General features: G+C 31.3%; 7 protein-coding genes and 2 long non-coding RNA genes across 12 annotated transcripts; 2 read left to right on the top strand and 7 right to left on the bottom strand.

The window, feature by feature from the left end:
* Window positions 1-6,382: 6,382 nt before the first annotated feature.
* LOC112905654 lies at window positions 6,383-6,585 on the top strand. Its single transcript, XR_003231927.1, has 2 exons — window positions 6,383-6,436; window positions 6,519-6,585. It is a non-coding gene; the product is annotated as an uncharacterized LOC112905654 (long non-coding RNA).
* A 118-nt stretch (window positions 6,586-6,703) lies between these two features.
* Window positions 6,704-8,155, bottom strand: LOC108732771 (embryonic stem cell-specific 5-hydroxymethylcytosine-binding protein). Of its 2 annotated transcripts, none has more exons than XM_018463743.2 (7): window positions 8,115-8,155; window positions 7,827-8,055; window positions 7,576-7,764; window positions 7,436-7,519; window positions 7,231-7,341; window positions 6,911-7,083; window positions 6,704-6,856 (listed from the first exon to the last, which is right to left on the bottom strand). In XM_018463743.2, exons 1-7 carry the CDS (start codon window positions 8,132-8,134, stop codon window positions 6,799-6,801), a joined length of 864 nt encoding a protein of 287 aa, XP_018319245.1. In that variant the 5' UTR covers window positions 8,135-8,155; the 3' UTR covers window positions 6,704-6,798. The 2 variants fall into 2 exon arrangements, with proteins under 2 accessions (XP_018319245.1, XP_018319238.1); XM_018463736.2 differs by having other exon boundaries at window positions 7,570-7,764.
* A 60-nt stretch (window positions 8,156-8,215) lies between these two features.
* On the top strand, window positions 8,216-10,732 carry LOC108732788 (carbohydrate sulfotransferase 11). 2 transcript variants are annotated; one of them, XM_025978467.1, is made up of 4 exons: window positions 8,216-8,517; window positions 8,650-8,878; window positions 9,654-9,911; window positions 9,994-10,732. In XM_025978467.1, the coding sequence occupies exons 1-4, from the start codon at window positions 8,441-8,443 to the stop codon at window positions 10,417-10,419; spliced, it is 990 nt and encodes a 329-aa protein (XP_025834252.1). In that variant the 5' UTR covers window positions 8,216-8,440; the 3' UTR covers window positions 10,420-10,732. The 2 variants fall into 2 exon arrangements, with proteins under 2 accessions (XP_025834252.1, XP_025834251.1); XM_025978466.1 differs by lacking the exons at window positions 8,216-8,517; window positions 8,650-8,878 and adding exons at window positions 9,090-9,297; window positions 9,354-9,523 and having other exon boundaries at window positions 9,994-10,731.
* A 115-nt stretch (window positions 10,733-10,847) lies between these two features.
* Window positions 10,848-14,432, bottom strand: LOC108732260 (beta-ureidopropionase-like). 2 transcript variants are annotated; one of them, XM_025978427.1, is made up of 11 exons: window positions 13,780-14,432; window positions 13,324-13,677; window positions 12,846-12,991; window positions 12,487-12,746; window positions 12,023-12,117; window positions 11,756-11,962; window positions 11,586-11,696; window positions 11,354-11,527; window positions 11,143-11,229; window positions 10,949-11,069; window positions 10,876-10,890 (listed from the first exon to the last, which is right to left on the bottom strand). In XM_025978427.1, the coding sequence occupies exons 1-10, from the start codon at window positions 14,059-14,061 to the stop codon at window positions 10,986-10,988; spliced, it is 1,800 nt and encodes a 599-aa protein (XP_025834212.1). In that variant the 5' UTR covers window positions 14,062-14,432; the 3' UTR covers window positions 10,876-10,890; window positions 10,949-10,985. The 2 variants fall into 2 exon arrangements, with proteins under 2 accessions (XP_025834211.1, XP_025834212.1); XM_025978426.1 differs by having other exon boundaries at window positions 10,848-11,069.
* A 637-nt stretch (window positions 14,433-15,069) lies between these two features.
* On the bottom strand, window positions 15,070-17,078 carry LOC112905617 (beta-ureidopropionase-like). The gene is made up of 6 exons (XM_025978365.1): window positions 16,712-17,078; window positions 16,235-16,441; window positions 15,821-15,931; window positions 15,535-15,741; window positions 15,331-15,417; window positions 15,070-15,263 (listed from the first exon to the last, which is right to left on the bottom strand). The coding sequence occupies exons 1-6, from the start codon at window positions 16,757-16,759 to the stop codon at window positions 15,180-15,182; spliced, it is 744 nt and encodes a 247-aa protein (XP_025834150.1). The 5' UTR covers window positions 16,760-17,078; the 3' UTR covers window positions 15,070-15,179.
* A 713-nt stretch (window positions 17,079-17,791) lies between these two features.
* On the bottom strand, window positions 17,792-17,983 carry LOC108732267. The gene is made up of 2 exons (XR_001937064.2): window positions 17,895-17,983; window positions 17,792-17,827 (listed from the first exon to the last, which is right to left on the bottom strand). It is a non-coding gene; the product is annotated as an uncharacterized LOC108732267 (long non-coding RNA).
* On the bottom strand, window positions 17,984-19,302 carry LOC112905638 (beta-ureidopropionase-like). Its single transcript, XM_025978432.1, has 2 exons — window positions 18,771-19,302; window positions 17,984-18,311 (listed from the first exon to the last, which is right to left on the bottom strand). Exons 1-2 carry the CDS (start codon window positions 18,872-18,874, stop codon window positions 17,984-17,986), a joined length of 432 nt encoding a protein of 143 aa, XP_025834217.1. The 5' UTR covers window positions 18,875-19,302.
* Window positions 19,303-19,976: 674 nt separating this feature from the next.
* LOC112905616 (beta-ureidopropionase-like) lies at window positions 19,977-21,926 on the bottom strand. The gene is made up of 7 exons (XM_025978364.1): window positions 21,668-21,926; window positions 21,347-21,606; window positions 21,102-21,196; window positions 20,807-21,013; window positions 20,639-20,749; window positions 20,283-20,489; window positions 19,977-20,160 (listed from the first exon to the last, which is right to left on the bottom strand). Exons 1-7 carry the CDS (start codon window positions 21,781-21,783, stop codon window positions 19,990-19,992), a joined length of 1,167 nt encoding a protein of 388 aa, XP_025834149.1. The 5' UTR covers window positions 21,784-21,926; the 3' UTR covers window positions 19,977-19,989.
* Window positions 21,927-24,195: 2,269 nt separating this feature from the next.
* Window positions 24,196-25,534, bottom strand: LOC108742790 (beta-ureidopropionase-like). Its single transcript, XM_018478146.2, has 4 exons — window positions 25,271-25,534; window positions 24,950-25,209; window positions 24,512-24,606; window positions 24,196-24,423 (listed from the first exon to the last, which is right to left on the bottom strand). The coding sequence occupies exons 1-4, from the start codon at window positions 25,384-25,386 to the stop codon at window positions 24,196-24,198; spliced, it is 699 nt and encodes a 232-aa protein (XP_018333648.2). The 5' UTR covers window positions 25,387-25,534.
* Between the last annotated feature and the right edge of the window lie 545 nt (window positions 25,535-26,079).

The raw sequence follows: 26,079 nt of genomic DNA on the forward strand, positions 1-26,079 counted from the left end.
ACAAAACGTAGCAAAAAAATATGGCGAATGCTCCTGGCATTATGTTTATTGTTTAAAAATACCAATATGGCGAACTGAGACTTGAATATTTGGAATTATACTTCACTAATTATTGTTCGCTAGGCAAAACACATCAATATTAACTAATAAATCAATACCCTACTAAGACATTAATGACTTTCGAAAGTTCCAAATGTAGCTACAATAAGTTTTAATTAGCATCTATCTTTAATAAAAATCAGTTCATTTTTTCATTACAGTAAAAATATCTACGTAATAAAAATAGTTAACAATATGCAAAACAAAATAGTAACCGTACAACAATTTAATATGTGACAGTGCAATAAACAGAATAAAACAATAAAGAAAACAATTGATTTTCGTTGTTTTGTCGTTCGGCTGGCGTATTGGCGTTTATTAGGGAAATAAGTCAAAAGGAACTGAGCAACAAGGGCCCTTTTACTGCGGTTTTGCGGTTGGTGACAATAATTGTGCACACGGCTCTTAAACCGTCCCAGTCGTCGTCGCGAAACTTTATAGCCCACGTATACGCAATAAATCATCGTTGGCCATGTTCACTCACTACCGTCCAACTCCGTGGTAATTGGGTTTTGTCCAGGCACCGTGAAATCACAGTAGTCTTTTACGACTTACGTAACAACCGGAAAAAAAAAAGAAACGAAAGAGAATCGAAACGGCGCGAAAAACAGAAATCCTACTAATTGCCAATCGTACCGCCATTAAAATTTTTACAGGCACGTTTACAGAGCTGCGCACTTAAAATCCACAACTCACTTTGTCACTTTAAACAATAACGAATTATAGTAGGTAAACGTTCGTACAGTTAATAAAGAACGAATAGAAAATTTCGATAATCGGGTCAAATTGCGAAGGGGATGTCCGTAGTAAATCATTAGACTTAACGAATGTGATTTTACTATATTACTCAATACTTTTTCCAATATAAACACACTCTTATCACCCTTACAATTATTAAATATCAAAAATGACTTTACAATAACCGAGAAAAGTTGCAAAACAAGCTTCTTCGAATCTTAAAATTTACTACAGACTTCGCCTTCGTAAATCGACTCTAGCACAGACGCTTACCTAATAGCATAATTCTTATCATAACTGACTACGTCATAAATCATCAGAATGTCAACTATTTAATTATTCTACAATGATAGTTGAACAGTTTTTCTTATTATGCAAAAGCAAGATAACTATTACTGAGTTTCTAGATGCTAGATGTTAAAATCCACAACTCACTTTGTCACTTTAAACAATAACGAATTATAGTAAACGTTTGTACAGTTAATAAAGAACGAATAGAAAATTTCGATAGTCGGGTCGAATTGGGAAGACGATGTCCGTAATAAATCATTAGACCTAACGAATGTGATTTTACTATATTACTCAATACTTTTTCCAATATAAACACACTCTTATCACCCTTACAATTATTAAATATCAAAAATGACTTTACAATAACCGAGAAAAGTTGCAAAACAAGCTTCTTCGAATCTTAAAATTTACTACAGACTTCGCCTTCGTAAATCGACTCTAGCACAGACGCTTACCTAATAGCATAATTCTCATCATAACTGACTACGTCATAAATCATCATATTACTATTTAATTATTCTACAACTACAGTTGAACGGTTTTTCTTATTATACAAAAGCAAGATGCTAGATGTTATTATATGTTGTACGAAAAGCAAAAATATATCGTACAATTTTGTATCATCTATAGTTGTTGCTGTTTCCATACATTCTAACATGTTTTATCAATTCAACCTGTTTGATCGGCTCCGTACATTGGTGGGCAATGTCGACATGCTTGGCAGAGTCAGCCAGCAACGCGATTAAGAGAGAAAGAAAAAGGAAGATATAGAGTCTTACATGTCCAACTCGTAGAAAATAAATATATACAGTTATCCGGAAAAGTTATTTGCAAGTATTTACTTTCTGGCATTGGCGGACAATTTTGTGCTCGAGCCCGTATGCTTCAACGAGCTAAAAATTTCCGTTTTGACGTACCACTAACATGCCAAAGATTTATCGATCGATAGATCGCTCGTCGAGCAACGGCCAGTCGCGGACGGCGTCGGCCTCACATCATCGTCCGCAACGGAACGCAGCCACCTTTGATTCCATGCGCTTTATTAAATCCAATACACTACTGCTTATTATACGAAGAAATAGTTTCTGAGATACACTAGAAAATTTTACCTACAAGATGTTCCATAAATATATTTCAAAATAAACATCTAAATAGGTGGATTCTGTCACACATGATCTAGCAAAATAGACATCGTCATAAGATCGTCAGTCCTAATACTGGACACGCACCTCCACTCTTTCCTATCCTGAGCTAATCTTCGCATTTCCCTAAAACTGGAACATCCCACGTCCTTAACTATTTGTGAACAGTAATCTAATCTAGGTCTACCTCTACCCCTCCTAACTCCCGTTTCTGCCTCTAATATGTCTCTGTCTAGACCTTCATGCCTGAGAAGGTGTCCTACCAATCTATCTCGCCTATTTTTTATTGACTTCCATAGAGTCCTCTGTTCTCCTATTCTTTCTAATACCTCTTCATTTCTTCGCCTGTAACACCACATTGCGAACGCTTCTAACCTTTTCTGTCCATGTTTTGCACCAGTACAGGTACAAATAGGTAAAGACAATCCTAAATTTTCCGTTACTAAATAGAATGCTCGTCCAAATCAGTTATAAACATATCCAAAAACCAATATCCATATCTATAGGTACATTATTAACTTTTGACTAATTTTTCATGATATATTTGTATGAGGATCTCAATAGAATATATGTATATGCAACCAACAATACACCCAAATAAAGACATTTAGACCTGCCCACTATTTTCCAATTGTTTATTTCCAACTACAATACACTAAAATGACCGATTCGACATCAATTCACATGGATATCTTTTAACTAGTTAGTTTTTGAATATAATACTGTAATAACATTACTAACAGAAAAACTTCAGAGATCTAAAGAATAATAGTTTATAAGAAGGGACCCAAACCGTGAAAATTTTAAACCGAACAGAATAAATGGTTCGATTAACGCAGTGTATTTATTTACGAGGCAATACAAGTTGCCCATTTCACCAATTAATATGTCAAAGTGCCTTCCAACACACTACAGATGATACATGCACCTGTTTTGAAATGGTTGTGTTAGACCATGCAGACGTATGTTCCACGGCAGATAACATGAATGCATACATTACGATGCATTTTAATCTCTAATTAGAAGATACAGGTGACATTTACAAATTACTATTGGCGGCGCAGAGGAGGAAAGCAATACATAACAAAATATTTCGAACCATATATTGAAGACCATTATTTTTATCCGTTTCTATACAAAAGAGAGCCTCTCGTTTAAAAGTGGGAGTCATTTTCGAAAAAATTCTTCCTACATTTTTTTCAGTGTGTAATAATTAGTTTATCTGGCCAAGAAAAAGAAGGAGCCCTACTGGTCCTACATTCTTCCAGGAATTCCTTAATTACTTATTTTTACAATATTTACTTTAAGTAGTACCAATTAATCGATCATCGATCAATAATCTACCTGTTTTACAAGCTGCATCGCTGGCATTGATGTCTTAAATACCTGTCAATGACCATAGACGACCACACAAAAAATTATTTTTTCCATCCCTCAGAAACGGTACTTTTGTGTCTACAAAGTTTCATGATACGTTTTACCCACATCTTCGCTCGGATTTATGTCCTAAATACCTTACAAAATAATCATCGACGACCACATAAAACTAATGCCAACAAAATAACTTAATTCGCTAAAGAATGATCTGTATCTTTTAAAATTTTTAAAATCAAATTCTGCAAGATTGAAGTTGAACATAATTAATTGAACTGTTTATCGAATTGAAATAAAACATTTGCTTGTTTTTCAAAAAGCCCCAGTAAAACACAATTTTTTCAAAAATCGGCCCCTACGTTTACGAACACCCTTTCTTTTTCCTATGAATATCTCATGGTTACTTAAGTTTATCGTTGTTCCGTCTTAATTTTGATTTTAAAATTAATTTATTTAGAAATTTAGATACATAAAATAGCTATATAATTACAATTTTAATCCTCGTTCTTTCAGTATTACATTTGTCAGACAAATAACTGTTTCGTTCTACTTTTACAACCAACTTATTCAAATATTCCGTATCTTTCTTCTATGACATCATTCTTAATGCACCGAATGTTTAGACAAAACCAAATAAAATCTTTACGATTTGAAATAAACAAATTCCAAGACATTCAAACATGCTTTTAAAACTTAGCCGATGAATGTCTCAACCAGTTACACTATCAGAAAAACCCAATTTGTCTTTCTTATTTACAATTATCCAGAAAATGTGGCTTAGCTAGTTCTTTATTGATTTAAAAAACACTCAAAAATGTAAATCAGTAGGCTCGTTGACATGTAACCCTTGAATGTAACACAGACGTCCTAGTTTCCAACTTATACAGGATGTATACGAGTAAGGCAAGGCGTTCACCGAACATAAAAATTACACATATCTTTGTACGCATTTTTTCTTATTATATCGCAAAAGCGAAAATGCATAATTTGACGAACGTGTAGAGTAAATACATTTTTTTAGCCACGTCTATCTGAAAATATCACCTGGTTCTCTGAAAACTAGCTTAAACTAACGCAACTTTCAAAATTTTTTGAAAGAATTTAAATTACAATAATTAGACGTATATTACTTTATTATTTATATGAAAAGATGGTTGCTACGTCGTATTTTTCAAAAGATAATGCCGGTGTTACTGTTTGAATGTAATAAAATATTTCTATATTCGATTCTCAACTAGTCATTAGTATATACAAAAATAAATAGCAATACAACCAAAATCACAAAAATTAATGAGTATCAGCAATAAAGAAAAACAACCAACTTTTGATGCGCAAATAAGTAGAGTAACAGAGTAGAAAAAGTTGATAAAGTTTAATGGGTACATATTATATGTTTCATCATAATATGTTCTTAAAGTACCAAATTCTGTAAGAATGCTGGACCCCTCTGGCATCTCAAAGATACACCACTGGAATTTATTTATTAATATTGTCGTAAACGATTAGGCAACCAGTTCATACTGCCTTCCCCTTCCCCTGTGTTAACCTCCTAAATAAGTCAAATAATTATGAGAAATATACTTAATTAACCTGTAGTCAACTAAAATAACGACACAGGGACAAAAGGCACATTACGAATTTTAATAGCAATTCAAGATTATTTATACAATCAAAATCAAATGATAGATACCATTATACAAAAGAAGCCGGCCATGCCTTACTTACCAGCCACGAAATTGTCTTCATCACAACACTTGTACGACTTTAAAGTACCTCACGATTTCGCCCGTATTCACTAATGTTTATAAAGTTATTATTTTATTGGCGATCGAGCATAATTTTACCGATTTTTGAGGATAATATTCGCGACCAAACGTTGAATCTATACTAGCATGTAGTTTACACCTAAAACAATAGATAAAAAGTAAATGACATATTATATTATTTATCAGTGATATAACCACAACTGGATAAATCCATAATTTTCAACAAAATTGAAAGCTTCCACAATTGAAATGAATTAAGTAGTTTAGTATATTATTTAAAATCATAAAAGGCTGTAACTGTATGAATTATAAGAGCATTTGTTTAAGAAATCCGACTTATTTACTTTCATTTAATAAGCTGAGATACACTAATTACTAAGCAATGAATGTTCATATAGGCCTTGTATTGAGAAAATTGTTCAATTAGAAATAATATGCCTATAATTTTAATTCATTTAAGAATAATAATAAAAGTTTTTCAGTCATAAAATATATCATATTATAACAATTACTAATTAAAAATTGAAATAACTGATTAATTATGCGAATAGCTAGAATAAACACATCGTTTAATTATTATTATAGTAAAGTAAAAGCAAAAATAAAACCTTTTTTAAAAAAACGAACTACATAAAACGATCTGAATGTACCTTAGATTGTAATAACTAATAACTATCTATAGTTTAATCTTTAATAACAGAAATAGATATAGGACGCATAGAATGAAACATAGATATAGGATGTATAAAATGAAACATAGATAAAGGATGCATAGAATGAAGCATAGATATAGGATACATCGAATGAAACATAGATATACGATGCATAGAATGAAACCGCATGGAAAGAGTATTGCATAGTGGGTTGTCTAAAGAATTTTTATTAATTTTTTCAAAAATAAAATATTAAAACAAAAATACCTAATTTCACTAATACAACTGAAACAGTCCTACTATCCTATAATTTAATTTNTCAGCATTTAGAAATAAATTGGAAGACCAATCAGAAAGTGCAAAATATTTTCAGGTAAACAAATAATTTGTGCTTCATGACAAAATTTTCAATAAATGTTTTTATGTCTGATAAATATTTCGGTTTTTATTTTTAGACAAGAATAGGTCGATATATCGTAAAAAAATATCGGCCAAACGCCACGTCTGATGAAATAAAGAGTGGAAAAAATATAACATTTCGCGAATTCTCGCAATATTTAATAAGAGAAGGTGTCACAAATGAATTGGCAAATGAGCACTGGATGCCAGTTAATGATCTTTGTCAACCCTGTCTTATAAATTATACTTTGGAAATTTAACTCGCAATTACTTTTAAGCTTAAATAATTTTAAACAGATTAGTAAACAAATTGAGAAGCTTATTGTTTCCAAGAATTTATTTGTCTTCGGATTTCTTCTTAAACCAGGCATCAAGCGTACCAGAATTCTTTCTTCTGAAAAAACTCGAACATACTTAAAATTAAAAAATAATAATTTCATAAACCTACTTAACGCTCATTCTTTCAATGCATCTTTTATCTTCGCATTTCGAATTATTCACAAATTGCTTATCCACAGCGTGATACCGCAGAACAATACTTGATTTATTTTCATTAGATTTATACTCCTTAATGAAATTATAGATTTCCTTAGGTTCTTCATCAGAAACGTCGAGCCATTTCTAAAACGTAAATAACTTATACAATAAATTGCATACAAATTTGCTTAAGTTGCTTGTTTAAAACGAACTCATCTAATCTAGAAATCAAATTATTGAGAGTATATCAATGTTTCATAATATTTAAGTTAAAAAATTACAAATAAGCACCTCAACATCATCAAAGTCATTCAGAGCAAGAGGCATTCGATGATGGCACCAAGATACTGCTTCATCTGAATCTTTCGTAATAATAGAGCATGTATATCTAATATTAGAACCCTGAAATTAAAAGTTTTTTATTTTATGATAAATTCAAATACTGAAAAATTATTTAGCATAAAACCAAATTTATAATATTATAAAATTAACTTACGGAAACGTCCCTGACAGCATTGAATATCCCTGCCAAATAGACCATAGGCTTAGAAGGACGATTTTTGGGGCTACTCTTAGAAGTCTGCAAAAAATCACTGGTTAATACAAATCAATTAAAAAATATATAATGACTTCAACATATTCATTGTAAAAGAAGTACGGTTGATGACTTGAAGATTTCTGGGTGGTCTGCCATTCATAATAGCCCTCACAAACTACAATACAGCGACGACCCTCCATAAATTCCTTTTTGTAAATTTTTGACAGCATTAGTGTTTCAATTCTAGCATTGTGTGTGTGAAATTGAGATTTTCTTTCATCAGTACTCTAAAACAGCATGATATATGTGCTAAATTTATAACAACTGTACAATTAAACATAAAACCTACCCAAATGGGAATCATGCCCCATCTCATGGGTACTAATAAATATTCAGTATGAGTTTCTGATTCAAAGTGGCTATTATCAGCTAATGCACATACTGTGCCTGCTGGCGAGATATTGTACGAAGGAACGTAAGTATAACAACTGTTTTCTATCCATTTTGGCTCTTCAGAAGATTTTGAGTCTCTTTTTTTATAAACACAAGACTTTGAAATACAATCAGGATCAAGAGAACTGGATAAATAAAAAAATAAATTAATAAACTCACGTATTCTATAAACACAAGGTAATACCATGCTAATCTTCCACACATAATTTTAAATTAATAATAACTTTTATTTAATTCAACTTCAGATTTAAAAATTTAAATAAGATAACCTTTAAGTGTAATATGTAAAGTCTGCTACTGTCTCCATATACGTTAGCAGCTTGTTAGAGTAAAGTAGGTAACGAGATTTTTATTATTAGGTATTTATTCAAGTGAAATATTTTTCGTTACCTATTTGTGGTGTAATTAATCTTAAAATATTTTTAAAGAATTAGTATGCAGGAGATATTACAACCACTGCATCTGATTATCGTTTCTATGAAGTTCAATATTATTTAAACCCTCATATCTATGCTTTTAACCGTTAAAAATTTCATTAAATACCTAAAAGAAAGTGGTGGTAAAGTGCGTTTGTCCTATTATATAAAGTAAGTTGCTTGAAGCGATATTTTAACATGCAAAATTATAGCAGTTAATCTTTGACCCCTTTTCCTTGAAATGTATTTCAATGATTCGGTTGCTTCATTAACTAACTACGTTTAATGTATTTTTTGCTGTAGCATGACAGAATCATCAAATTTAGAAGAAGAAATTGAAAAACTAAGTCATGAAGACCGTTTAGAAATAACACAAAGTTCTCTTAGAAGATTAATAGCAGCGGATCCTCTCCTTCAAGACTTACCAGGAGATGTAACAACGGAAGAAGTATTGTCACAAATAGCTGTTGCACAAGGTCAGAGTATTACAGTAACTATTTTACGGCATTCTGAAACTCCACTACTTGTAGTAGTAAGTATAGAGAGTCCTTTATTTATTTATGATTAGTTAAATTACTTACAACTTTACCATATCAATATAATTATTTACTTAAAGATACCACAAAAGGGAACTACAGTTCTTGATCTAAAGAAAGCAATACAAAGATGTTTTACTCTTAAACAACAGAGACTTAAAAGCAAAACAAAGATATCCTGGAAATACATATGGAAAACATATTGTCTACAGCATGAATCCCAGATAATGAAGAATGACAATGAAATGGTATCACAATATGGTGTTAGAAATAAATCCGAAATCAAGTTTGTTAAGAGATTGAGAAAAGATAGTAGATACCACCAAACAGTCTAGTTATAATAATGAAATTACCATCTGAAAGTATAACATGTTTGTACTTAAAGTTATTTTGGGACATTTTGTTGTTAGTTTATGTGAGTTTAATTTTTCAAATTACTTAATGTAATTTCATTTTCATGCATATTTGTAGCTTTTGGGGTCAAGATAGCATGGCTTGAGCAAATTGCTAGGCAGGAAGTTCTATTAAAAGGATGCACTGCAAATTTTTATGAAAAGAATAAACAGAATTTAAATATTACAAGTCTGGATCATATTTTAGTGGATAAAAAACATAAATTAATTTATTGTTATGTTCCAAAGGTAAGCAAGTTTTATTGGATAAGGTTAATTAATCAGTTTTGGTAAACACTCGAACTAATTTGTGATGTTTACTTCGTTTAGTGGGTGTTCATTTATTTGATATCCCAGTACACATTTCATTATGTTGTAGGTGGGTTGTACAAATTGGAAAAGGGTGTTTATGGTTTTGACTGATAAATCTAATGCCACAAATTTGTGGGATATTCCTGCAAATATTGCTCATGCCAATAGCTCTACTTTAAAAATTTCTAATTTACCTAAATTAGAAGCCCTATCTTATCTAAACAATTTTACAAGCTTTTTAATGGTAAGACATCCATTTGAACGTTTACTGTCAGCATTTAGAAATAAATTGGAAGACCAATCAGAAAGTGCAAAATATTTTCAGGTAAACAAATAATTTGTGCTTCATGACAAAATTTTCAATAAATGTTTTTATGTCTGATAAATATTTCGGTTTTTATTTTTAGACAAGAATAGGTCGATATATCGTAAAAAAATATCGGCCAAACGCCACGTCTGATGAAATAAAGAGTGGAAAAAATATAACATTTCGCGAATTCGCGCAATATTTAATAAGAGAAGGTGTCACAAATGAATTGGCAAATGAGCACTGGATGCCAGTTAATGATCTTTGTCAACCCTGTCTTATAAATTATACTTTTATTGGTAAATATGAATGGTTTGAAGAGGACACTAGAACTGTTCTCGACATGGTTGGTGCTCCTTACATTGATTTTCCCGTTTCTAAACCTAATTACACTCGTGACAAGTTAAGGTTTTATTTTCAACAACTTTCTCTGTCTGAAATCGAAGATTTGTACAATTTGTATAAGCTTGATTTTAAACTTTTTGGATATGACTTGAATCCTATTTTAGGATTCGAGATTGGATGAGTTATCTTAAAATTTAATTGTCTTCTTAACCCAGGTCACCCATTGGGTTGAGTATGAGTAATGATTTATGGTGCTACTAATTTAAATAATTAACCATTGAAGTACAAATTTTTAACTAGTGGCAGTGTATTTTTTTTATGTTGCACTAGTTCATAACAAAATTTTTCAACCTTTTTAAATCAAATTTTAGTATGTTTATTAAAGCCATATTAAATCTAGTTAAAAAATAGTGTGTAAGTTAGTTTTAGCAAATTTTTTATTTTTTTACCATCATTACGTATATTTGAACTATATCTGCAAATAAATTATTGTTCTAAACCATATATTATTTTATTTTGTTTTTAATCCATTTTTTACTAAACGAAACATTGGTTCTATTTCTGGGGCGCCTGCCTTGATCCAAGATTTTTTGTGGTTTTGTTGGATTATTTAGACAGGTTAATAATGGACAGTAACATTAGTCATTCACTTCTATAAAGTATATTCCTAAATCTAAAACAATTTTTATTTAATAATTAACATATCTTACGTTACATAGGTAAATGTAATTTGTTTAAATTGCAGGTTCATTTCTTGATAATCTGTGGCTGATAATCAAGTTTTGCTACTTTGGCGAATGACTCAGCATATAAATCCAATCGACGAGTCGTCTTAAAAGAAAAGAGTAATTCAATTTATTAACAAAGACTTTTAGAGTTATACTCGTAGTTATCCCGTTATTACCTGAAATCCCCAAAAATCTCTAGCTCTTCTACACATATTTAAATCGAATTCGGTAATTAAAATACCATCCCTAGTTCTTGATAAACCCTGTAAAGAAATATTAGTAAGTTTATTAATATTCGCACATACAGGGTGATCAGCGAAATTCGTATAATCATATCAATTTACTGCTAAGTGTAGTTACAGATGTAATTAAAATGGAAAAACATACTGGAGTTCGTGTCCCATCTGGTGCAGTGACATAAGTTGATCCGTATAAATGACCAAACTTTTCTTTCGGAAATTTTTCTGTTCCAACCCTGTTAATGGCACAAGTGAAAAAGCTGTTGTTCATAGCAGCACAACGGGATTCTATATTCCAGAGTAATTCACTTTCAGCCCCAGCCTTAAAAAATACAATAACGTCATTATATTGTGTTTAAATAAAAATAATAACCACATACCTCCACAGAAGGGTTAAAAACAATTTCAGCTCCGTTAATCCCAAACATCATCCAGTTAAGGGGATGATGGCGACCATGGGAAATATTAATTGCAATCCTTCCAAAATCAGTCTGATTTTATAAAATGGCAAATTCATTAAAAAGTTTCTTTACATGTGAATATTGTTTACCTGAAATACAGGGTGACCAGTATTCCCTTCATTATAATATGTAGACTCGTTGAATCCCGTAACCCTTGAAATGTGGTTTTTACGATGCTTGCCCAAAACATCCCCATGATTGTCAATCACCACAGCTGTATTCCAAACAGTGTCGTTATGAAGTTCATCCCTTTCCAAAATCGGCGATATGATAACCATGTTGTATTTTTTGGCCAGCTAACAAAATGAATTGCCTTTGTACTTTTTTTGTAATACAAAATGATGAAAGAAATTTACCTCTTTTAGGAACTCAGTTGTTGGGCCACTTTCGGCAGGTTCAGCATATTCGCACCAAGGATACTTTTCACCAGTGCAAAGAAAGAAAGGAGACGCTAAAATGATATTTTTTTATACTGGGTGACCTTTACTGGTTAGTTTAATGATTAAAGCAACGTTAGCTTTATCTTTATCAAAGGCTTTTAAATTAAAGCTATAGGAATTCTACATTCATTCAAAAAGAATACGGAACGAGCGGTCATACGGCTCATGCGTGGGGGGTGAAGAGTGACTAAACGCGCTCCATAAAAATACAACAAAAAGTATAGGAATAATTTGAAGTTAGACTCCTAAGACAATAGTTTTTTGATAATTTGTCACTAATATGATAACCTAGACGTTAATGGACCATCAAATTTCTAAGTTAAATTCATGCATCACAAATCATACTTTTCATTAATTTATTGGATAAATAAAAAACTTACTCCATAATTCTTGAAGACAAAATATATTAACGTTTACTTGAGAGGCAATTTCAATAGCTTCTGCAGCCCTGTCGTGGATTGCCTTTCGCATTTCGATAATAGGGGTGGATGTAGGTAATGGAAGGGTAATTTGTAAGGCAGCTAGCCTGATCAATCTAGGTGTTCGAACTTGTTCAGGGGCACTAAGAAATTTATAACTTGCTAGTTCAAATCTTAAATTCCTAACTTGTTGAACAATAGTGGTAGGTAATTTTAGTACCCTGAAACAACAAATTCCTTAAAGCTTCCCTTAAATCTCAATTTACGATTTTTTCCCTGAAATGTTCAATTTTATTTTATTTGATCAGCCTATTACTTACTCGTAATTAGTTCCATATAGTAACTGTTTTATTTGTTGCTGATCTTCTATATTCAATTTTCTTATGATATCATCAATGTGTGGTAACTGTCTTCTCTTGTAATTTTCTTCTTTTAGATGTATATTATCTGCTACTGAGATAGGAACCTTGTAACAAAAATAATTTATTTAATAATTTATCGTGATTACATACAGTTTGCGTTATAATTTTAATAATTCCCGGTCGATGCAATACTTTATTAATACATCTACAAGACTATTAATTCAAATTTAAATTCTGTAACAATGAAGTTACTTTACTGCGTTGCGATTGGTTAAGTAAAAAATAACAGGTTATATATACTTGCTGTTTTTTTTTAATGAAGGTATAGTAACGTTAATGAAGTTACTTTTCAAAATAAAACTATTACTATCTTAAACGATTAACATTAAGTAATGGATAAATATCAAATGATCTTATATATTTCATTGGCGCTTACTAAACTTGGTACTTCAATTGGATCCATGAGGGATGAAAAAGTAGAACCAGGTAATTCGACCGTCACATACTGGTGATCCTGATCAGGGGCCTCGACATATACTTCGAAGGTAGAATTGGGAAGAGGAGAACGGGAAGGAGAACGAGATCGATTTTCTTCCTTATTAATTTCTTCTTCATCTTTTAATATTACATTTGGATGTTTTCTTTTTAAATGTTTATGCAAGTTGGTTGTGGTAGAATTGTAACAAAGCTCTTTTTTGCAAATTTTACAAATTGCTACTTTACTATTATTTGATTTTTGAATAAAGATATTCCAGAGGGGTGACCTTTTTCTATTACGATGTACTTTACGCTAAAAACAAAATTTAAGTTTTGTAATCGTTATATAATATTCGTTACGTTATAATCGTTATCGCTATTTAGTAATCGTTAGTTTTATGTTACAAGAAACTACCTGTTCGAGTATTTCACACTTTTCTTCGTCTAATTCTTGAATATCTTCAGTAGTAATATCAGAAGAAGGATCGTTTTGATGTTCTTGTATTTGCTCTGGATCATAGCGTATCACATTATCCAATATTTGAACTGTTGGGTGTTTTTTCAAAAGATGTTTCTTCAAATTAGATATCGATGTCTTGTAACTAAATAGTTGTCTACAAATATCACATCTAGCCAAATTTTTAACTTGATCTTCAATTGTAAAGATCTTCCACAATACACTGCTTCGTCTACTCATTTTTATTAAATATTTTTTAAACGCAAACTAAAAATAGAATGTACCTGATATTGAATCACTTTACAAAGAATCCGTTCTTTTGGAGGAACTGAACTCGTGTAGTAGATACGAATACTACTCTAATAGTGTAAATATGACAGTTCCCAAAGCTTAATACCTTTTGCCGTAGTTATTAACGACTAAAATATCGAAGAAAACGGATAGTTAATCACTAATTAACATTTTTCACTATTTACCGAAAAATAACAAAGTAGAAATTAACAGTTCTTTTTAAATCACAAGCTCTGTTACGCTTTTGTTGATCACTTAATATTTACTTATTCGTGATCAAAATAACACTTCAACGGCAGGTATAGCATAGAACTGATTCGTTTTGGGAACGTTAACCAAACGTGAACTGTTCCGTACAACTCACAATATGGAGGGGTTCAGATGATTTTCATTTCTAAATAATAGCAGTTAGAATATGTTATCTTATTAATGAGTTTTTATACAAATCTCCACAAATTAATTACAAAAAACATTGGCAAATATAACTTTGAGTAAAATACCTGTTATTTATTAACGTATTTTATTACAAAGAAAATTGTTATAGTAGATATAGTAATAGAGTATTTTTTCACATAATTTTCAATTACTTTTTACGCATATTAAAAAAAAACACAATGAGCAACTAAATCACTATTTACCGAAAAATAGCTAAGTAGAAATTAACTGTTCTTTTCCTAATCACATATTATCTTGTTAGCTTTAAGGGGGTTCGGTAAGTAATGATTTTAATTTCTGAGCAGTAGCATGGTTAGAAAATGTTATTTTAACCATATTTTAATGAGTTAACAACATATTGCACAAACATCTCCACAAATGTTGTTATATGAAAAGCATTCGCGAATGTACATTTAAATACAATCACTGTTAAATAAAAACGGTACCTGTTATAGAGAAAATTGTTATACAGTTAATAACGATTCGTTCCTTTTCAAAAAAAAGAAAAACTAAAACAATGAAGACATTAAAAAATCGTTTATTAAGGATCTAGAAGAAACTAAACAATAATTACTCACAATAATGTATATAATTCTGACTTTTGAGATAATAATAAACATATTTGTTGATGTTTATTTCTTAATAACTTGTGGCTGATAATTCAACTCCAAAGATTTTGTAAATGATTCAGCATAAAGATCCATACGTCGGGTCATCTGGAAAATAAAAAGAGTTACATAACAAATCAATTATTATTAAACAGTTTTTCATTTTTTTTATCACCTGAAAACCCCATACGTCTCTAGCTTGTCTGCAAAAATTCAGGTCGAATTCAGTTATCAGAATTCCATCATTAATTCTTGATAAACCCTTTAACATAAAAAAGATTTATTAACAATATATGTGTACATTTCAAAATAAAGATATAATTTTATGTTTTGAAAAAACAGGTAAGTAGAAAATTTTAAAAGTATTAAAAATCTTTACCGGTGTCCTTGTTCCATCTGGCGCAGTCACGTACGTCGAACCGTACAAATGTCCAAAGTCTTTATGTGGTGGATTGCCATCCCCTGACGAAAATTCGTTGGGGTAAACTTCTGTCCCAACTCTGTTAATTGCACAGGTGAAGTAATTGTTGGCAATTGCAGCGCAGCGGGGTTCCACAGACCAAAGTAGTTCACTTTCAGGACCAGCCTTTAAAAACACACATTATGTATTACAAAGAATTTGAGCGCAAATTAACACTAGAGGGTGATCTCTCGATATTACTTACTTCCACCGAAGGGTTAAAGACGATTTCAGCCCCATTGATTCCAAACATCATCCAATTAAGAGGATGGTGGCGGCCGTAACAAATATTAATTGCAATTTTTCCAAATTCCGTCTAACAAAAAATACGTAAAAAGTATTAAACATTTACAATTACAATTTCTGTATGTTTCCTCGTTGCTTTTCAATTTAATCGTAAACCAGATTAATAAGAACAGTATAACTTCTTGGTCACTAAGTTATCGAAACTACTGATTTTGATCTTATTAGATCTCATCAGCACGCCACGTGCAGTCTCGATAAATTACCGACCAATCTAAAAGCAAGTTTTCGCTTGTTTTATATCTTATTTTATAAATAAAATGTTATGGTCGAATTTTATTCCAAAATCCTTTGGAAAGTTGGAAATGCGGTTTACCTGGAATACAGGATGACCAGTGTTTCCTTCAAAGTAATAAGTAGACTCATTGTAATCAGTTACTCGCGGTATGTGATTTTTTCTATGCTTGCCCAGCACGTCTCCATGATTATCGATCACAACTGCAGTATTCCATACGATATCATTGTGATCCTCATCCCTCTCTAAGATGGGTGAAACAATCACAATGTTGTGCTTTTTGGCATGCTAATTAAAATCATTGAACATTAGTAGCAATACAAGATTTCAACTAAATTACGCGTTTCGATATCCAAGGTGTCAGTATCATCTTGTCTCTAAAACAGGATAATATCCCTGGTATCGAAACGCTTTTTAAGTTTTTTGAACATTTTCATGTATAATTTTGGATTTTAGTGTTTAATTATATTATAACGAGTTAAATAAGTACTCATATTAATTCAATTGTTCAGATTAATTTATTTTTTAACGAGTAAAAGAATAATTTTGAGGTTTTACGTAACAATAACGAAAACTTAATGCAACGAGCTGCACTCTCAAATGCATCGAGAGTGACTAACGCAAGTATGCAAGTTTTATTATTATGAACCGGTTAGATGCATCTGATTGGCTGTTACGTCGGCGGCCATTCTGTCGATCGACTGAAACTAGGTCAATGTCATGCACCTGCTCTTTATAGTATGCGGAAGTAAACAATAATAAGCGCCACTTACCTACAAGAATAGTAGAAAAACTAAAAAAGGGATTACTTAGCTATTTCTTATCCGATTTAGATGCGGTTTTTAGCTAACATTAAAAAATTTAAAGTTACGTATCACTTATAAGGAATCGGTGATATTAATTGACAAACATCCGATTAAAAGTATTATTTTACTTTTTATTGTAAGTCTATATTCGCCATTTATCAATTAAAAGGATCTCATGTAAAATAAATAGTTGAGGCATAACAACTAGTGATTTTTAAAATTTTCAACTTAACGTTTGATTTAATGTTATCTTTTTTATGTTTTATAAGTATATACTTATTGTTTTTCATATTATTTTCAATTACTTTTTACGCATATTAAGAAAAACACAATGAGAAACTTAATCACTATTTACCGAAAAATAGCAAAGTAGAAATTAACTGTTCTTTTCCTAATCACATATTATGTTAATAGCTTTAAGGGGGTTCGGTAAGTAATGATTTTAATTTCTGAGCAGTAGCATGGTTAGAAAATGTTATTTTAACCATATTTTAATGAGTTAACAACATATTGCACAAACATCTCCACAAATGTTGTTATATGAAAAGCATTCGCGAATGTACATTTAAATACAATCACTGTTAAATAATAACGGTACCTGTTATAGAGAAAATTGTTATACAGTTAATAACGATTCGTTCCTTTTCAAAAAAAAGAAAAACTAAAACAATGAAGACATTAAAAAATCGTTTATTAAGGATCTAGAAGAAACTAAACAATAATTACTCACAATAATGTATATAATTCTGACTTTTGAGATAATAATAAACATATTTGTTGATGTTTATTTCTTAATAACTTGTGGCTGATAATTCAACTCCAATGATTTTTTAAATGATTCAGCATAAAGATCCATACGTCGGGTCATCTGGAAAATAAAAAGAGTTACATAACAAATCAATTATTATTAAACAGTTTTTCATTTTTTTTATCACCTGAAAACCCCATACGTCTCTAGCTTGTCTGCAAAAATTCAGGTCGAATTCAGTTATCAGAATTCCATCATTAATTCTTGATAAACCCTTTAACATAAAAAAGATTTATTAACAATATATGTGTACATTTCAAANATTGGATAAATAAAAAACTTACTCCATAATTCTTGAAAACAAACAATGTTTACATTTGCTTTAGATGCAATATCGAGTGCTTGAGCAGCCTTTTTGTGGATGGCTGCTCTCAGTTCTACGATGGGGGTAGTTGTAGGCAATGGAAGGGTTGTTTGTAAAGCAGCTAGTCTAACAATCCTAGGTTTTCGCACTTGTTCAGGTTTATTAAGAATTTTGTAACTTGCTAGTTCAAAATTTTGTTCTTTCGCTTTTTCTACCACATCCTTTGGTAACACTAGGGATCTAAAACGTTTATGATAATTCATATTGTGACCTTTACGTTATTGAAATTAAATTTGACAATATTTGCTGCATAAAAAAATTAAAAAAAAACTTTTTCTTCACTATTACAAATACAGCAATATTATATCATAATCATCATCAATGTATTAGTGAATTAATTATTGAATTAATTTTACCCACTACATATAACCTTAAATAAATGAGGAAAAATTATTGCTACCGTCACGCCCTTGCCGGGAATCGAACCCAGGCTTCTGGTTTTACGCACCAGTACTCCACTACTATCGGGTTCCATTCCCGGCAAGGGACTGACAATATTAACAGTTTTTTCTCATTATCAGTAATGGATAAAATTAATTCAAAAATTAATTCATTAATACATTGAATTAACGCCATAAAAGTATCAACCTATCTAGCCTATTTCTTATATTGACCATAAAAGTTATGTCACAAACTTACTCGTAATTTCTTCCATACAGCAAGTGTCTAACTTGCTGCTGATCTTCGATACTCAATTTGGCAAAAATATCATCGATACTTGATAACTGATTCTTTTCAGCCATTTCTTCTTTTTCCCTTGGTAGATTTTCTTTTTTTCGATTCTAGATTGTCAATTATTTTCAGCTTAAGATTTCTTCAAATGCTTGCTATTACAAACACTAATCTCGAAGCGTAATATGGATTGAATATTTATTAAACTTGTTTTGAAGCAACGTGATGACCCTTCATCAAAAATAACTAATGGTAACGATAAACTATGATAATGGCGAATTAATGTGGTGCTGGTTTGTTTGTTGTCAAAACAATGTGTTAGTTATAAGTAATTTAATATTTGCGATAAAGATGCTTTTGTTTAACAATTTTTTTAATTATATTAACTGATATATAACGCCACTGTAAATTAAAACGCAAACTCGTTCAACTTTATCTACCATCATAAATTTATACCGATTATTATACTAATTAATACGTGTGTGCTTTTATATAAGAAGAAGGGAACAGGGGAACGAGAAGGATAACGTATGCTATTACGTTTTACATTATAATTTTTTATTTTTGTAATTAAATACAAATCGCGTACTTACTACCTATCTTAAGTCTATACATGTAATGTTACCTGTAAAATGTGACTGGATTTAAATAACATAACAATCTAGTGCAATTCATGTTGATAATCTACTTCATTAATAATTTATAGAAAACGTTCTCGATCTACACCCACTTTGTCGTTTGAAATTTAAATGCAAAAACAAGTTGCGATAAACCTAAATTAAGTCTGATGATAATGACTGTCTTTAATTGAATATTCGCATTAAATATTGCGTAATTTTGTTAATCTTGTATATGTAACTGTCCAATAAAGATGGATTTTGATTTAATTCCTTTTATTGGTTCAGCCTTAATAATCCAATTTTGCACTGCATAGCAAATTTTTTTTTTATTACAACACTTAATAAAAAAGATACTGAATTTATTGTATTCGAGCGTATGATGTGAAATACTTAAACATAAAATGAGTTCCAATCCCGAGAACACTAAAAATGTTTTTGTGATGGGATGATCAAAATCATTTAAAATACTTTTTATTATCAAAACATATATATATTTATTGACTTTTGAGAAATTCAGTTATACATTTTCTTTTGTTATAATATTTTTTGTTGCCTTGATGCATTGTTTATTTTCTGACAATTTGGGGTACGTAATCAACTTTGGTAGCTTTGGTCAAACGCTCGGCATACATCTCAAGTCGTCTATCCATTTGGAAACACCAGAAATCTTTCACTTGTCTACACATGTTGAGGTCAAATTCAGTTATGAGAAGTCCCTCATTAACTCGGGAGAGTGCCTAGAAAAAGATGTTTAAATAATAAATATTAATAACTATGTGTAATTCTTCTTCAAAGCAGTGCAATTATATAAGTAAATGTAATTGTATACTCTTTTTAAAATAAATATTAAGTTAATTACCGGAGTTCTAGTTCCATCTGGAGCAGTTAGGTAAGTACTTCCATAGCAATGTCCGAAATCCTTATGTGCTGGTTTACCATCTCCAGAAGTGAACTCGTTTGGATAAACTTCAGTGCCAACTCTGTTTATTGCACAGGTAAAGTAACTGTTAGCAGCTGCAGCACATCTTGGTTCAATGGGCCAAATAACTTCACTGAAGTCTCCAGCCTTTCAAGGAAATAAAAAGTTAAGTAAATCATTTACGAACAATTTTTCAAAGATTGAGAGGAGTGAGAAAAATGAATGCCAAAAAGAAACTTGGAATGTGCTTAAGATTTAAAAAAGAAAACGATTTTTTTAAAATTAGCATCACGTACTTCTACTGAAGGATTAAAGACCAATTCAGCACCATTTAGTCCATACATCAACCAATTAAGAACGTGATGACGACCATAACAAATGTTGATGGCGATCTTTCCAAATTCAGTCTGCAAGAGGATGATACTGTAATATTTAAACTTTTCAATTAAAACAGATTCTTATACCTCAAAAACTTCGTGACCGGTATTCCCCTCGAAGTAATACGTTGATTCGTTGAAGTCTTCATTTCTGGGGATGTGGTTTTTACGGTGTTTTCCCAAAACGTCCCCGTGATTGTCAATTACAACGGCAGTGTTCCAAATTACGTCGGAATGGACCTCGTCTCTTTCCAAAATTGGAGATACAATAACCATGTTATTCTTTCTGGCAAGCTAGCAAAGGAAAAATTGTGCGATACTTTATTGTTGATTAAGGTGCTGTATTACCAAATCAATAAGTTGCAAAAGAAATAAGTCTTACCACTTGAAGGAACTTCGTGGTGGGTCCATTTTCAGCTGGCTCGGCAAATTCGCACCAGGGTTGCTTTTCACGAGTACAGAAGAAGTAGGGCATAGCTAAAAGTTAAGTATTTTGTTGTAGTTTAGGAAAAGATAACTCTAGAGTTATATAAAAGGTAGATACGGATGGATACTTTTAAAGTTTTAAAAATTAAATTCATTTTTTTTTTCAAATATGGTCGTAGAAAACCTCAAAATTTGACTTACTCCATAGTTCCTGGAGGCAGAAGATGTTAACTTTAGCTTTGGCAGCAAGTTCGATGGCTTCTTCTGCTCGCTTCCATATTGCGGCCCGCATTTCAATTACAGGGGCAGTTGTGGGGAGAGGAAGTTTTGTTTGCAGAGCAGCCATCCTCACAACCCTCGCTTTACGGACTTGCTCAGGGGTACTTATGATCCTGTAGCTTCCAATTTCGAATTGCATTTTTTTTGCAAAGTTCATTACAGTTTCGGGAAGTTCCAAAGGTCTAACAAAAAAGGTAGATTGTATTAAAAGAATTAAAAGTAAGAAATCCAAGATGTACTTACTCATAGTTGCTTCCATAAAGCAACTTCTTCATACTAGTTTGGTCCTCAAGGGACAATTTAGACATGATTTCGTCGATGCTTACAACTTCCTTGGTTTCTTTCTTGGTTTCAGACATTTTGGTAATAATAGGATTGTGATAAGTACTTAGGGTATTGATGATGTTCTTTTTTAAGAAACTTTTGAAAGGTTCCGTTGTTTATCGGGGATGAAATGAGGCTAGGTTTGTTTTGGTGTAAGTAACAAAAGCTTTTGTTGCTGTTTCATAAATTGCTTCCCGCTTATATACTAAAATTGTGCAGGAACGACTGAAGGAATTATTGATAGCTGTATCATTTTATGATAACACTAAACAAAATTTGTACATATGAAAAATTATTTGCCTTAACAATTAACAGCCTTAAGTTATATACGAGAAACAGTCAAAAAGTATTGCCTATTTGTTTTGTTAAAACTGCATTCTTACAAGAAAGTAGATTTATTTCTTGGGAAATAGATTTTTGAAAAGTGAAAGGGGGAAAGTCATTCGTTTGTAACTACGCCAATAATTGTAGTATTACGTCATTAATGTCTTCTGTGAACAACCCCTGTATAAAAATTCATATGTAATTCAATATGTACCTTAATATGTAAATGAGTACACGGAATATATAAATAAAGTTCCTGAAAAATATAAATATGTAAGATCTAAGGTCGTTAAGGTTAATCAGTGTCGTTATTGTTATCATAAAGAGACTTAGACGTACATTACAAAATCTACAAATTAATATTTATTTATATTCGTGTTTATAATACTATAACATACAAGAGATTATTGTTTATATAATTATTACAGCGATGTTTAATGAAATAAAAAAATAATGAAATGAAGCACCTGAAATTCGCAGTAATTTTTTTATTTGTCTGCAAGTGTTCAAATTACAGTTTACAACCAATACACTACTGTTAATCTTTGACAGACCCTGAAATTTGAAAGTTTGTTGGGCGCATAAAAAAGGCAGAACACAATAAGCTGTGGAAACTGTGGAAATTGATTTTTTAACATTTTCTCATTAAAATGTAGTATCAACGACCTACTTTAAGTATAATCATTTGATTTTCTTAACACTTTTTCAAAGTATCGATAACAGTATAATTATAATATTTCTTTCTTTTTGGTTAAAGAATTAATTTTATATTGTTTACCATTAACAAATCCAAACATAGAAAATCCTAATGGAAGAAACTTTTCTCTCAAATCTGAGTTTTCATTTTACATTACTTTTATTTTTGAAAACATCTAAAAGAACCAAAAGTAAGCCGAGAGTCCTCTACAAGCTTGTATATAGGTATGTAAATTTTACTAAACTCTATTTTCCGTATTCAAAATGCATAGATAAAAAGTGAAATACCATTTAAATTTCAACCCTTTAATTCTATCATGAAAATAAAAATATTTTAAAAAATCAACAGCTTTATCAACTGAACCAATCCTCCAAGTCACTTAGTTAATCAACAATGTGTTTATTTTTTGCTCTGGTGTTAAAAAACATATTATTTTAGACGTTCGCCCTATTATCAGGGATTCTTTCGGAACAAACACATTTTTCACAGATAAAGTTTGAAACAATCATGTAAAGATTCAATCACTCTTAAGAAGTAAACAAGAATTATTGTTTATTCTTAGATGAGACTCTGGTCTCATCAAAACAATTATTAATTGTCTTTCTTTAAATATACTTTATCAAATTTTAGTTGAATTTTTGTTTGGTTATTTAAAACTGTTTCATCAAGAACGTACCACAATCAACCTAAGTGATAAATTTTGGATGTAATTTATAATGGGCATAAGGGAGTTTGGGAGAGTTCCCCCTAGGCCCCCCCACAATACAAGGCCCCTGCATGCCTAAATATAACCTTTTTAACCCAATAACCCCGGAAATTATAACCTTCAACACATCTCATTTACATGGGCCTCGATCTTATATTTTTTGTTTAAGTCTTCATGAGTTTTTTTAACGCCTTTACCCGGTAAAATTTTAATTCATTTGCTTACGTTAGCTTTTTTTTAAGACTTAAGGCCCTTTGACTCCTAGAATTCGCGGACCCTTTCATAGTCCCAGGCCGCCCCTGCAATGTATAGAAAAAGAATATGGAATTTATATAATTGTTTCGATTGATTTTCGATATATTATCTTTTATTATTAATGCATATATATTTTGTCTTAGATAGCTTCAAAATCGAAAATTGTTACATAAATCCATTTGCTAGTATTTATTTATGCATTGATTGTAAAAAGCAATAATAAACATGATACCAATGTTATTGAACCGTCCGAAGCCATCATGTAACTAGACCCACAAAAGCGTCCAAAATCATTATGATGGGTAGTTTTTTTCATTTCCAACCCTGTTTTCGTTTTCATGTTGTCAAGAAAAAGTATATTAAAGACAAATGTTTCATGAACACAGTTTTTTAATAAAAATAATAGTAGCTATTACAATATTTTAATGTTTTAATAATCGTAAATTCAAATGAATGTAAAACTATTCACACCACGCACAACCAGCGCTTAAAAACTTCGTGACCGGTATTCCCCTCGAAGTAATACGTTGATTCGTTGAAGTCTTCATTTCTGGGGATGTGGTTTTTACGGTGTTTTCCCAAAACGTCCCCGTGATTGTCAATTACAACGGCAGTGTTCCAAATTACGTCGGAATGGACCTCGTCTCTTTCCAAAATTGGAGATACAATAACCATGTTATTCTTTCTGGCAAGCTAGCAAAGGAAGAATTGTGCGATACTTTATTGTTGATTAAGGTGCGTTATTATCAAATCAATAAGTTGCAAAAGAAATAAGTCTTACCACTTGAAGGAACTTCGTGGTGGGTCCATTTTCAGCTGGCTCGGCAAATTCGCACCACGGTTGCTTTTCACGAGTACAGAAGAAGTAGGGCATTGCTAAAAGTTAAGTATTTTGTAGTAGTTTAGGAAAAGCTTACACTGGAGTTGTGTAAAAAGGTAGAGCCAAGGTGCAAATTAAGACCAATACCTTGGTTTTCGTTCTACAGATCAGTCTTAGCCTTTGAAAAAATCAACAGCAAGATTCATCTTTCTTATCACTTCATTTTTGGAAAAGTTTAAATGCTAGAATGCCAAAACTTAAAAACGTGATAGATATTATGTACTTTTTCAAGGTAATCATTAAATGAACAAAATACGGACGGATAATTTTAAAGTTGCAAAAATTAAATTCATTTTTTTTTTCAAATATGGTCGTAGAAAACCTCAAAATTTGACTTACTCCATAGTTCCTGGAGGCAGAAGATGTTAACTTTAGCTTTGGCAGCAAGTTCGATGGCTTCTTCTGCTCGCTTCCATATTGCGGCCCGCATTTCAATTACAGGGGCAGTTGTGGGGAGAGGAAGTTTTGTTTGCAGAGCAGCCATCCTCACAACCCTCGCTTTACGGACTTGCTCAGGGGTACTTATGATCCTGTAGCTTCCAATTTCGAATTGCATTTTTTTTGCAAAGTTCATTACAGTTTCGGGAAGTTCCAAAGGTCTAACAAAAAAGGTAGATTGTATTAAAAGAATTAAAAGTAAGAAATCCAAGATGTACTTACTCATAGTTGCTTCCATAAAGCAACTTCTTCATACTAGTTTGGTCCTCAAGGGACAATTTAGACATGATTTCGTCGATGCTTACAACTTCCTTGGTTTCTTTCTTGGTTTCAGCCATTTTGGTAATAATAGGATTGTGATAAGTACTTAGGGATGTATTGATGATGTTCCTTTTTAAGAAATTTTTGAAAGGTTCCGTTGTTTATCGGGGGTGAAAAGAGGCTAGGTTTGTTTTGGTGTAAGTAACAAAAGCTTTTGTTGCTGTTTCATAAATTGCTTCCCGCTTATATAGTAAAATTGTGCAGGGACGTCTGAAGAAATTATTGATAGCTGTATCATTTTATGATAACACTAAACAAAATTTGTACATAAGAAAAATTATTTGCCTTCAACAGGCATTTAGGTGTACCTTAAATAATATTACGAGGAATAGTCAAAAAGTATTTGCATCGCTTATTCTTCTTTTCTTTTGTTAAATCTGCATTCTTATAATAAGAAAATTATAACATTAAATAACAGAAAATCCACAAATAATACCGTAGCATTCAACATTGAAACGTAGCAAAACGTTTTCGTACTCACTTTTATTTATTTCTTGCAAAATAAGTTTTTGAAAATTGGAAGGACCCATAGAACACGTAAATAAAATTACTAATTTCTAATTATATGGGGAATTACGACTTTATTATTAATTTTCTGGTTTTGTCCAACAAAATTTTACGTTATCTATGAACAACCCTTGTATGGCAATTCGTATGTAATATAATATGTACCTTCCAGTGTAAATGCATGAGTACACATAAAATATATA

Source organism: Agrilus planipennis, unplaced genomic scaffold (assembly GCF_000699045.2).
Source record: "Agrilus planipennis isolate EAB-ADULT unplaced genomic scaffold, Apla_2.0 scaffold6, whole genome shotgun sequence".
Lineage (NCBI taxonomy): Eukaryota > Metazoa > Arthropoda > Insecta > Coleoptera > Buprestidae > Agrilus > Agrilus planipennis.